We start from the raw sequence: 12,500 nt of genomic DNA, 5'->3' as shown, positions 1-12,500 counted from the left end.
ACTCGCTGAAAATGTCCCATAAGATTTGTCGCTTTGGTCTCCCTCCCCCAGACTCCCTCATTTTTGTCTTCCACTGATTTTCTAGCCGTTCCTGTCACGTCCCCTCTCTCTTCCCTCTTCTCCACCCAAGCTCTTTTCCCCTTCTCCCCGTTTCTACTAAATAGCATACCCTTTTCCCCTCATTCTCTCCCCTCGATTCCACCCATCTCTTCTATCCTCTTCTCATTTTTTGTGTCTCCTCTACTTTCGTCATTCTATCAACGTGTCTGTTCCTTTTTCCTCTCCTCTACGGACTTCCCCAACGCGCTCCTCTTCTCTTCTCCTCACCCTCCATCCTTCCCCAACACACTTCTTCATCCCTCCTTCTCACTCCACACTCCCCAACGCACTCTTTGGCTCCCCCTAACCCCTTCATCATTTCTTCCCCAATGCATCCCTTCTCTCCTCCTCCACCCGCTCCGCTCCTCTCTAACACACTCTTTCTCTCCTCCACCCGCTCCGATCCTCTCCAACACACCCCTACTCTCCTCCTCCACCCACTCTGCCCCTCTCCAACACACCCCTACTCTCCTCCTCCACCCACTCCGCTCCTCTCTAACACACTCTTTCTCTCCTCCCCCACCAGCTCCGGTTCTCTCCAACACACCCCTTCTCTCCTCCTCCCCCTTCCCAACATACCAGTTCCCTCCTCCTTCCCCCATCCTAACACACCTCTTCTCTCCCCTTCTCTCCCCTCTCCAACACAGCCCTCCCCCTCCCCCCTTTCTCTCCCCTTCCAAAATGTAATGTGAAATACGTTTTCCAGACGATTTGAGGCCATTTCCTGTTGCCTTTTCTCCCCATTCTTTCGATGTTACAAGAGAGGGATCAATGGGACTTGTCATTTTCCTGGCTATATTGGATACAATTTTCCGCGAAGTGAGGGCCGCTTGAGGTAAGTTTTGAGACGGAACCGAGAGGTTGTTTATTTAATCGTCCGAGGGCTCTCCTGCCGTGGATATGAAAGGCAAGGAATTCGCGGCGGAATATTTGGGCTGCGTCAAAATCCCGTAGTGTGTGTGTATTTTCCTTTTCCTTCTGCCTTGCAATTGAATATTTCTTTTGCTTTCCCTTTGTCAATATTTATCAACGTATCTGAAGGTCCGTGGAGGGGGGAAAAATAACTCTGTTGTTGACTTGTATGATTATCCAAAGAGAAATAATTCTTGCTAACATTTCCAGAAAGTCGCTTTCACTGTAACTCTTTTGCCGGCTGTTATTTACTTAGATTAATGTGCAGGTTTTCAGTGCATGTGTAAAGCTGCGATGCATTACAACAAGTGGAATCTAGCACCCAGTCAGCTGGATTTATGGCAAAGATATATGGCAAAAGTACTGATATGTGGAGATAGGCGATTTAAAGAAATTGCATTTATATAGATTGCTTTACTGCATTTCGAGACGCAAAACTACGAGATTAACAATATATTTGCTCCGTAATTGAAACGTAATCAAAGGCTTGACTACGTCGATAAAAATATCAAATAGAAGAGAGAGAGAGAGAGAGAGAGAGAGAGAGAGAGAGAGAGAGAGAGAGAGAGAGAGAGAGAGAGAGAGAGAGAGAGAGAGAGAGAGAGAGAGAGAGAGAGAGAGAGAGAGAGAGAGAGAGAGAGAGAGAGAGAGAGAGGGAGAGAGGGAGAGAGGGAAAGAGAGAGACAGAGAAACAGAGAGAAACAGAGTCATAGATAAAAACAAAGAAAGGCAGACCGACAGACAACCAGAGACACATACACAGAGACACAGATCGCGAAGATTTTTTTTTTTAATCACTTTCTTCTTCATGTATAAGTAAATTACCCCCCCCCTCCCTTTCGAACACAGAAGCCTAAGCCAGCCCAGCCCACGTGGCGACTGGAAGGGCGTTATTGTAGCTCCTCGCAGCAATTAAAACTCGATGAATTGAATTACAGGGACGACCATTGCGTTCTGAGTACGCGAGTGTTCGTAATTAATGCACGTCGCTTCCTTCCCTCCCTTCTAGTAAATGAAATCTTTCGCGTCTGCTCCGTAGATTCTTGAGCGTTTGATTACGATCTGACGCCCTTTGATGGGTGTGCTCCCCCCCCTCCCCCTCCCTTCCCTTTCCCCACAAGCTTTGTCCCCCTGTTTTCCCCATCTCCCTCCCCCCCCCCCTCACTCCTCACTCCCTTTTATCTTTCTCTCTCCCTATTGAAACATTGGGTACTCAGTGTCCCTCATCGTAGATTATCATTTGAAGATGTTTTAACGTTTTCATACACATTCACACACACACACACACACACACACACACACACACACACACACACACACGCACACACACACACACACACACACACACACACACACACACACACACACACACACAAACACACACACACACACATAGTTATATATACATACATATATATACATAAAACACACACACATAGTTATATATACATACACATATACATAAAAAAAATATACATATACAAACGATACCGAATGTTTTGTGTACACTGATGCCAATACCATCTCCTAACATACAGTGGCCAGTTACAGTGCAATGATATATAGTGGATATGTACACGAAGTGACAACAATTTTGCTGTATAGCGTTTTTTTGCGAGAGTTCAAATGGACGCATGGAAAAGCTTTTAGATATGCTCTTGCATTTATATTCCAGTTATACAAGCGAAGAGTAATGGAATTCACAAACGGGGAAAAAAACTACAAAAGAAAAACAACCGAACCTACTCTTAATTAAACAAACAAACAGAAGGCACAGAGGCACGATAAACAAAGCACAAAAAGAGAGGATATAAAAAAAGGGGCAAGAACAACAGTAGAATAAATGAAAGAAGAAAAGAAAGTTATGAAAAAAAAATGTGAAAGGATGATAAGGAAATAAACAAGGAAAATTTAATGAATGAAAAAAAAGAAGAAAAACTAAAAGAAAAAAAAAGGGAAAGAAAGACGAAAAAAAGCGAAAGTCAGAAAGAAAGAATAAAAAACAAGACAGACAGAAAAACAAACACAAGAACATGACTCAAAATAAAAATAAAAAAGAAAGATTAACAGAAAGAAAGAAAGAAAGAAGAAAGAAAAAGAAATAAAAATGAAAAATCAAACAACAACAACAACAAATACCCGCCATTTCTAGTTCATTTCATAGTTTCATTTCCCATTTTCCTAATTCATCATCTCTGTCCCTTCCATCCTCACCACATTTTCCCACTTAGCGTAACAGTGAGGAGAGCTGTAATGTGTTTGCCAATACCCTGCGAGCGCTGAGCAAATACCATTACTACAAGTACCGCTAAACAACCATTTTTTTCTTCTCTTTGTCTCCCTCACCCCCTCTCTCTCCATCTTTTCCTCGCTCGCTCTCTCTCTCTCACTCTCTGGCTCTCCCTCTTGTTCCCTTTCCCCTCTCCTCACTACGATCCTCTCTGTTTGTTTGCCTGTCTGTGTGTCTCTCTGTCTGTCTTCTTCTCTGATTCTCTCTTTCTCTCTATTTTTTTTTTTCTGTTTGTCTGTCACTCTCTCTCTCTCTTTCTCTCTCTGCGTGTGTGTGTGTGTCCCTCCCTCCCTCTTTTCCTCTCTCCCTCTTTATTTCTCCCTCTCCTCTCCCTCTCTCCCTCTCCCCCACTCTTTCTCTCTTCCCTCTCCCTCTCTCTTTCTCCCTCCCTCTTTCCCTCTCTTTCCGTCTCTCTCTCTCTCTGTCTCTCCCTCCCTCCCTCCCTCTCCCTCCCTCCCTCCCTCCCTCCCTCCTTCTCCCTCCCACCCCCCATCTCTCTCTCTCTCTCTCCCCACCCTCTCCCTCTTTGTCTCTCTCCCCACCCTCTCCCTCTTTGTCTCTCTCCCTACCCTCTCCCCTCTCTCTCTCTCTCCCCCTATCCTCTCCCTCTTTGTCTCTCTCCCCAGCGCTGAAAGGCCCTATGTTTTCCTTCCTCTGTTGCAGTTAAGGTTCTTCATTTCCTTTTTTCCTCTAATGTTGTTCGACGATAAAGTGATTTCGTAGAGGCTTTAATGCAAGGACTCATTTCATGGCAGTAAAAGAGAAATGTTGTCGTTTCCTTAATGATTCTTTGTGTGACGTCGATGTATGAATAGACATCTGTGTTTGTTTCAGTGGCTTTTGATGTTGTGTGAGCGTGTTTGATTGGAATAGCCTTGGAGGTCATGCTTTTGTGTATCCGTGAGAGTTCTTTATATGTCTGTATATCTGTCTGTCTATCTATCTATCTGTCTATCTACTCAGATATGTTCATCCATCTATTCATCTATCTATATATATAACTATCTAATCTGTCTATTACTCTGTCTGTCTGTCTATCTAATCTATCTCTCTATGTATAACTTACTTTTTAGAACGTAACCTTCAGTTTATTAAGAGTTATATTGATATGTCAAGTAAAATATATCATTTTTTTCACATGACATCGATAAATCAGTACCTGTAACAACTGAGAAAAAACATCCTCATTTTTTAAATTTTAGAAAGAAATTGCTTGACAAATATCTTGTAAACCAAACAGTGGATGACGTAATGCCTTCTCATGCATACAGAATACAGACCTTCACATGCATTAGTCATTTTTATTCATGGAATACTTCTTAAGGCAGGAGAAGTAGTTGATATTGTGTTTACAGTTTGGCATATTTAATCAAATATCGATGAGGAAATAAAAAAATACAAAGAAAATGCACACAAACACACACACAAATGCATATATACATACATAAGTACACACATATACATACATATGTATACATACATTAATATATAAGTATATATACATGAATACACATACACATCTGTAAACATGCATACATACACATATACAAACATACTTGCATGCAATTATCATTACCAGTATTTGTTTTTTTTTCTGAATACACTTTTTCCCCGGCTCTCTGTAAACCGACCTGCTTTGATCAACATATGATGTAGTGAAAGCAACATCGACTCATAAACTCTCACTTAACACGTGAAACAAGCCTGCCATGCTCATATCAAATTTCCCTAATTGTAATAAACCGTAATTTCGAAACAGATGGGAAACAGACACAAAGGCAGTGAGTCTAGAACACCACCCTGTTACGAAGCGAGTTTAATTGACAAACAAACAAAGCAAAACAAAACCTTGGCTCCTCCCAGTATGACTTCATATCAACTTTAATTGAAGACAGCGCTAAAGGAAGGAACACTGTAGCTTCCCTTCTTTCTTCTCTTAACAGCCTTCATTCCCATCCGTCTGACGTCTAAAAGTCCCCTCCCCCCCCCCCCCCCCCCCCTACACGTGATTGTATTTCACTCTTCCCTTCTTAGGCCTATGGTGTGGTCTGTTTCCTCACCACGCCCCGTGTCTTCTAGCGGGTTTTTCTATATATATTTTCTATATATATATATTTTTTCTAGCGGGTTTTTCTCTAGTCCCCCCTTAAAGTGCACTCAGCGCCACCCTATCTTATTTCCCTTGTGTATCTTCACCGGGTTTTTATTGTTATTTTTACTGTTTGTTTGTTTATTATGGTTTCTTTCAGGATTATGTTTGTTATTTGCCTTATCTCTGTATATTTATTACCGTTGTTCGTACTGTCTTTTTATTATCTCTCCGTATCTCTGATTTAAATATATATATATATATATATATATATTTTACTCTTTCCCTCTGTCTCCCTGATATTTTTTTGCTTACCGTTTTTTATCATCTCTGTACCCTCATATTTTTCCTAACGGTAATTTTTACTCTCTCCCTGTTCTCTGATCTTTTTTTTTTTTTTCCCTTTCCGTCACCCCGATTTTTTTTATATACAGTAACCTTTTCCTTCCACCTTTAAAATCTTTCAGTCCATCCTAATGATTGATATTTAAAAAATCTCCCACTTCCTCTACCATATTTTTCTTTTGGGAAATAATTGATAATGAATATGATTTTGAATTTTGGTCCCTTTTCTTTTTTTTCGTTTTCTATTTGATTTTTTTTCTAATTCGGTCAAAAGGCTTATCTGATTATGATTTTTTTTTCTCATTCGTTAATGCTTTTAGAGAAAGAGAGAGAGAGAGAGAGTGAGAAAGAGAGAGAGAGAGAGAGAGAGAGAGAGAGATAGATAGATAGATAGAGAGAGAGAGAGAGAGAGAGAGAGAGAGAGAGAGTGAGTGAATGGATGACTGAATGAAAGGATGAGTGAAGGAGAAAGAAAGAGAGTAGAAGATACCAGAGAAAGCAAGAGAATGAGAGAGAGAGAGAGAGAGAGAGAGAGAGAGAGAGAGAGAGAGAGAGAGAGAGAGAGAGAGAGAGAGAGAGAGAGAGAGAGAGGGAGAATGAGAATGAGAGATAGATAAATAGATAGACAGAAAGATAACAAAGCTCAAGTCGATGCAGTGACAAAAACGCACCTTAATGAAATAACACGATGATAAAAAGATATATTAATCTACTTAACTTTCTTTGCAATTGCTCCATCGCCGTATTACTATTGCCAGTGCTTCTGTTGCAGCTACTATTACTAATACTCCTACTGTTTCTACTAATACTATTGCTACTATAATAACTATATATGTTGCTACTGATACTGCTGTTACTACTACTACTACTACTACTACTACTATTACTTTTATCAATATCGCTACTACAAGTTTTACTAGTATTACTGTCACTACTAGTACTATTGATACTATTACTACTAACACCACCTCTGCTACTACTTCTACCATTTCTGCTCCTGTTACTATCAATACTTTTAAATAGTTTTTCTTTTTTGTTCTTTTTTTTGCTACTACTACTACTGTTACTACAATTCTCCTATGTTTGTTACTCCTACTTCTACTACTATTACTTCCGTCACTACTACTACTACTACTACTTACATCTACTACTACTACTACTACTGCTGCTGCTGCTGCTAACAGTACCACTATTGCTACTTTATCAACGACATCCACTAAGGCAATTACAAACCCTTTATGTCTCCATTGCTTATGTTTCTACGACAATAACATCAATTATTATTACTATTTTATCTCCCTCTACGTCCACGTGTGCGGGATCCTCCAGCAAGCAGGTCCGCTCTTGTCCCATTTGCTGAATTGACCCATTGATAGGCGATTCTGTCGACTTCCATTAGCAATAGGGTTGAGTTCCCGGTGACGTCGCGTCGAACAGAAGCCAAAAGGATTTCGTCATGCGCTGTTTTGCTTGGGCGATGTCAAAGGAAGATCGAGATGCGCACCAGCTTGCGAAGCCTTCCACTGATTAAAGTAAAGGGTTTAGCATCTGATACTCCTACTGTTACTATTACTACTACTGTTGCTATGAATACTTTTGCTACAATGATTATTATCACTAAGACTGTTGCTACTGATACTGCTGTTACTATTACTACTACTACTACTAATGTTACTACTACTAACACTACTGCTTGTTAAGATCGACGCTTTTGTCCTGGTCATTAATAGGGTTGTTGGTCGGTTTAATAGGGGTTGTTGGCCGGTTCAATAGTTCTGTTTCTTGTTCAACTCTTGTAGGACTGTAATTCTTTGGAAATTCGTCTGCTAATCCGGGAAACAAATGGCAATAACAAATCGACACATTAGGAAGACTGTGGATTCTGCATTTCTTTCCACGGCTATGAATTTTGACTTAAGCAAAGTGTTATGCAGAATAGTCACTAACAATATTAATATGGGAGTATTATTTGTGATTTCATTATTCCTGTATTATTATAATATAGCAAATGACGACAGCCTTTCTTTATTATCAGTGAAAATAGTATATTTGGAATATAAGAACTGATTCTAGGTTGCCGTCACGTTAACGCAATAATAAAAAACACTAAACGTTAGTCAATCACAACACAGGAAGAAAGCCAATGAAAATGTACGGGTAAAAGCTACAGCATTTGAGTAAATGCACGTCCCTCTGTCGTAATTTCCGAAGGTGGTGAGGTTTAGTCCCCTTCAGTTGTCATTTTGTCTTAATCAGCAATGGCGTTGTCTCCTTGCTGTCCACTCGAGTCATTTTCGCACGTAGCATTCTGGTGGACAATACGAGTTACGTAAGCTGAGTATTTTCCCTGAGGAAATTTTTACTTACCCTTTGCTCTGGTTTGCCCTCTCCTCCTTGACGTGACATTAGTTCCATGATGGCTCTTCTTGTGGGGGTTACCCTCGTGATATTCTCGAGAGAGTTAGGATGACCATATCCCTTTAGACTTTCCCAGACGGTGAAATAACTGCATGATGCCGGGGACAGGTGTCATGAGGAAGGTCCGGCTGCGTTCGAGTCCGTGGATAGGGCTCTGTTATCGGAAAGTCTGATAAAAAGGTTTTTTTTTTACTATCTTAACTTAGCTGATAAGTCTGATAAGTTTTTTTTTTTTATAGTATCTTTACTGATTTTTTAGTATCCCAGATGCACTGACTACCAGTTGTTATTACCATTTCGCTGTCTGCAACAAACAATAAGATTCGGCTGTTGTACTCAGCTTTACAATAAATCAGGGTTTTATTGGTGTTCAGGAAATAGCCAGTCTGAGGATCAAGTTGCATCCCAGGTCCCACGTTATATCGATAATTATTCCCGTTCCACTTTGATCACCGGCGGGCGCTGTGCGTTTGACGCTGGTGGCGTCGTAACCCATTTTCTTTATTATTACTTCTACTACAACTACTACTATCATCAGTACTACTATTATAGTTATTGCTAATAGTACAACTACTGCTACTACTACTATTAATACTACAACAACTATTACTACTTTTGCTGCTGCTGTTGCTACTACTACTACTACTACTACTACTACTACTACTACTACTACTACTGTCCTACTACTATTCTACTACTTCTACTATTACTACTACTGTCCTACTACTATTCTACTACTACTACTACTACTACTACTACTACTACGCTACCACTACTACTACTACTACTGCTACTGTCCTACTACTATTCTACTACTTCTACTACTACTACTACTGTCCTACTACTATTCTACTACTACTACTACTACTACTACTACGCTACCACTACTACTACTACTACTGCTACTGCTGCTAACACTACTACTTCAGCCACTACCGTTGACAGTGTCACTTCTCCTGCCAGCGCCATCACCACTTCTCATCTCCGTCTCCCGGGTAATATTACAAAGTGTGTTTGCCAAGTCTGTTACGCAATCACGGTGACGCTCCAATATGATTCTCTTCTCCTATAGCCTCTCCTCGTTCCCTCTCCCATTGCCTCATTCCTCATTCGTCTCCTCTTCTCACCCATCACTCTATCCCCTCTCTTCACTTCCAATTTATCTCTCATCTGTCGCTTCACCCTTTCTTCTCTTCTCTATCCTCTCCCCCTTTACCTATTTTCCTTTCCTTGCCTCTCTTACCTCTTTCTCAACTCCCCATCCCTCTCTTCTCCCCCTATCTCTTACCATCCCCCACGTTTTCCCATCCTCCCCTCTCTCGCCTCCCCATCTGTTTCCCATCCTTCCCCTTCTCTCGCCTCCCTACCTTTTCCCCACCCCCACCCTCGTCTCTTCATAGCCTCATCCCCACTTTCCCACCCCTTTCCCTTACACAATCTTCACCCCATTTCCCTATGTCCCCACTCTCTCTCCCTCTCCACCCCTTCTCCATCCCCACTCTCGTCTTCTCCCTCACAAGCTAAATATTTTTACCGAGTCTCAAAATATGAGCAGATTGGGATTTCTACGAGAAAAGTGGGAGAAGAGGGGGGGGCTCCAAAAGGGGGTGGAGGGTGGGGGGTTCGAGATGTGGGTGGAGGGTGGGGGGGGGGCTCCGAAAGGGGGTGGAGGGTGGGGGGTTCCAGAAGGGGGTGGAGGGTGGGGGGGGCTCCGAAAGGGGGTGGAGGGTGGGGGGTTCCAGAAGGGGGTGGAGGGTGGGGTGGAGGGGCTCCGAAAGGGGGTGGAAGGTACTGGGGTAGGAGGACACTTTAAGGGGTTGGGGGTGGGGGGGGAATTAAAAATGAAGGGAAATTGAAATTCTACATCTCGTTCGGTGTATTTTACAACGGGATTTGTTGTATTTTGATGAAGCTAACTGTTTTTTTTCCCTCTCTCTCTCTTTTATATATGAAGTTAATTGCGGTTTAGCCTTGTTTTTTTATGATTGCTTTTTTCTTATGTTTACAAAAATGTACCTTGGTACAAAGAGTATTTAAAACTAAATGAAGTTCGAAAAACACAAACACTCACATACATTCATGCACACGCACACACATAGACACATACACACTTACAAATACATACATACGTACATACACACAAACAACAACAACAAAAAAACACTTTCTTCGATTACGTTTTTTTTCTTTCTCTTATCCTTCGTCTCTCTCTTCCCTTCTTTCTCTCTCTCTCTCTCTCTCTCCCTCTCTCTCTCTCTCTCTCTCTCTCTCTCTCTCTCTCTCCCCCCCTCTCTCTCTCCTTCTCTCTCTCTCTCTCTCTCTTTTCTCTCTCCCTCTCCCTCTCCCTCTCCCTCTCCCTCTCCCCCCCCCTCTCTCACTGTATCTCTCCCTAATGCCGACTGTGTCATATGCGTCTCTATGTTATCCCCCTCATACATTACGTTTTCTGTCACTTCTCTCTTCTCCCCTCTTTTTACCCTTCCCTCTTTCCCTATTTGCCCTCTCCCCTCTCCCTCCTTCCTTCTTTCCCCCTCACCCTCCTATCCCTCCCCTTCGTCCCTCATTCCCCCCTTTCGCCCTCTATCCCTTTCCCTCTCCCTCTTTCTTACTTCCCCTTCTCCATTCTCCACTCATTCTTCCTCCTCCTTCTTCCCCTCCTCTCTCTCCCTCACCCTCTCCTTGCTCCTTCCTTCCCCTTCTCCCTTGCCCTCTCCTTTTCCTGCCCCTCGCTTCCCCTCCATCCCCTTCTTCCTTCTTTCTCCCCTTCCCCTCTCGCTCTTCCACCTTCTCCCCTTCTCCTATCCCCTCTCCCACTCCTTCCCCCTCTACCTTCCTTCTCCCCTTCCCCTCTTCCTCTCCCACCCCCTCCCCTTCTCCCTTCCCCTACTCCTTTCCCCTACTCCTTTCCCCTCTCCCACTCCATCCCCCTCTATCTTCCTCCTCCCCTTCTCCTCTCCCTTTCCTTCTCCCTCACCCGTACCCTCGTAATATCACAGAGTGTGTTTATGTGTTCGTCAACCGCGTGTCCTCTCCTTACGCAAGGGCCCGACGCATACTCAATAAATCAGATGCGAGTGTGTCTTTTCTTAAGAGGGAGATCGTTATAGAGGGTCCTAGGGGAGAGAAGGGGTGGGTGGGGGTAGAGCTAGATGTTATATGCATTGTGTTTATATATATATATATATGTATGTATGTATACATCTCTCTCTCTCTCTCTCTCTCTCTCTCTCTCTCTCTCTCTCTCTCTCTCTCTCTCTCTCTCTCTCTCTCTCTCCTCTTCTCTCTCTCTTCTCTCTCTCTCTCTCTCTCTCTCTCTCTCTCTCTCTCTCTCTCTCTCTCTCTCTCTCTCTCTCTCTCTCTCTCTCTCTCTCTCTCTCTCTCTCTCTCTCTCTCTCTCTCTCTCTCTCTCTCTCTCTCTTTCTCTCACTTTCTCTCTACCCCTCATTTCTATGAAACCCAACATTTCATCTCTCTCTGTCTCCCACTTATTAATTCCATCCTTATCCCTCATTTATCCACAAAATCCACTTCATCCACGCTTCTGCTCAACCAATGGATCGTTTTCCTACACACACATAAAACAGAACCGTCTTGTTTACATAGATAACGTAGAAGTTTTGCTTCTATAAAAATTTTCTTGCGATCTTTGTGACAGATAAGTGTGATCGATGTGTTATGCCAGAGATACAGACGCGGTTCGTATGACTGCCTAGAACCGCTGTTTTCTGCGTAGTGGAATATCTTTTTTTTTTTTTTTTTGTAGAATTGTGATGGATGGATTATATTTGTTTGTTTGTTTATTTGTGTTTTTTTTATTTTGAAGTGTTTTTTTTTCTTGGGGGGGGGGGGGGGGGAGGTTGGGTTGGTGGATAGTAATCCGTGTTATTTTATTTTATTAATGTGTTACGTTGTTTTATTTATTTATTCATTTATTATTATTATTATTATTATTATTATTATTATTATTATCATTACTATTACTACTACTACTACTACCATTGTTCGCACTGTTATTCCTGTCATTATCATTATTATCAACTTCATCATTATTATTATCATTATCATTTTTATTATTATTATTATAACTATTATCATTTTTATCATTATCATTATTACTATTATCCTTTTTATCATTATTATCACTATCATCATTATCAACATGATTGCTAATATCATCATTATCCTTAATTATTCTTTGCAGTTATTATCACTGCTTTCGAAAAAGAAATCTCCACTAATGGATGATATCCGATTTTCCTTTTTAATTAAATAAGAAAGGTTTATTCACTCAAAAGCATTTTTTTTCTTTCGAAATTCTCTGTTTTTTTTTGTTGTGTAGCAGACTGG

The 12,500-nt window shown here is 41.6% G+C and overlaps 1 protein-coding gene across 1 annotated transcript in view; it reads right to left on the bottom strand.

The window, feature by feature from the left end:
• Window positions 1-8,557, bottom strand: part of LOC125027773 (mucin-2-like) — a 25,830-nt gene extending 17,273 nt beyond the window's left edge. Inside the window, exons 1-2 of the mRNA XM_047616909.1 lie at window positions 8,469-8,557; window positions 8,103-8,241 (exon numbers count right to left, since the gene is read on the bottom strand). Of these exons, the coding sequence (XP_047472865.1) occupies window positions 8,103-8,241; window positions 8,469-8,557 (228 nt within the window). The remainder of the gene's footprint in view (window positions 1-8,102; window positions 8,242-8,468) is intronic.
• Between the last annotated feature and the right edge of the window lie 3,943 nt (window positions 8,558-12,500).

Source organism: Penaeus chinensis, chromosome 8, assembly GCF_019202785.1.
Source record: "Penaeus chinensis breed Huanghai No. 1 chromosome 8, ASM1920278v2, whole genome shotgun sequence".
Lineage (NCBI taxonomy): Eukaryota > Metazoa > Arthropoda > Malacostraca > Decapoda > Penaeidae > Penaeus > Penaeus chinensis.
This window is presented reverse-complemented; position numbering and strand designations above follow the sequence as displayed.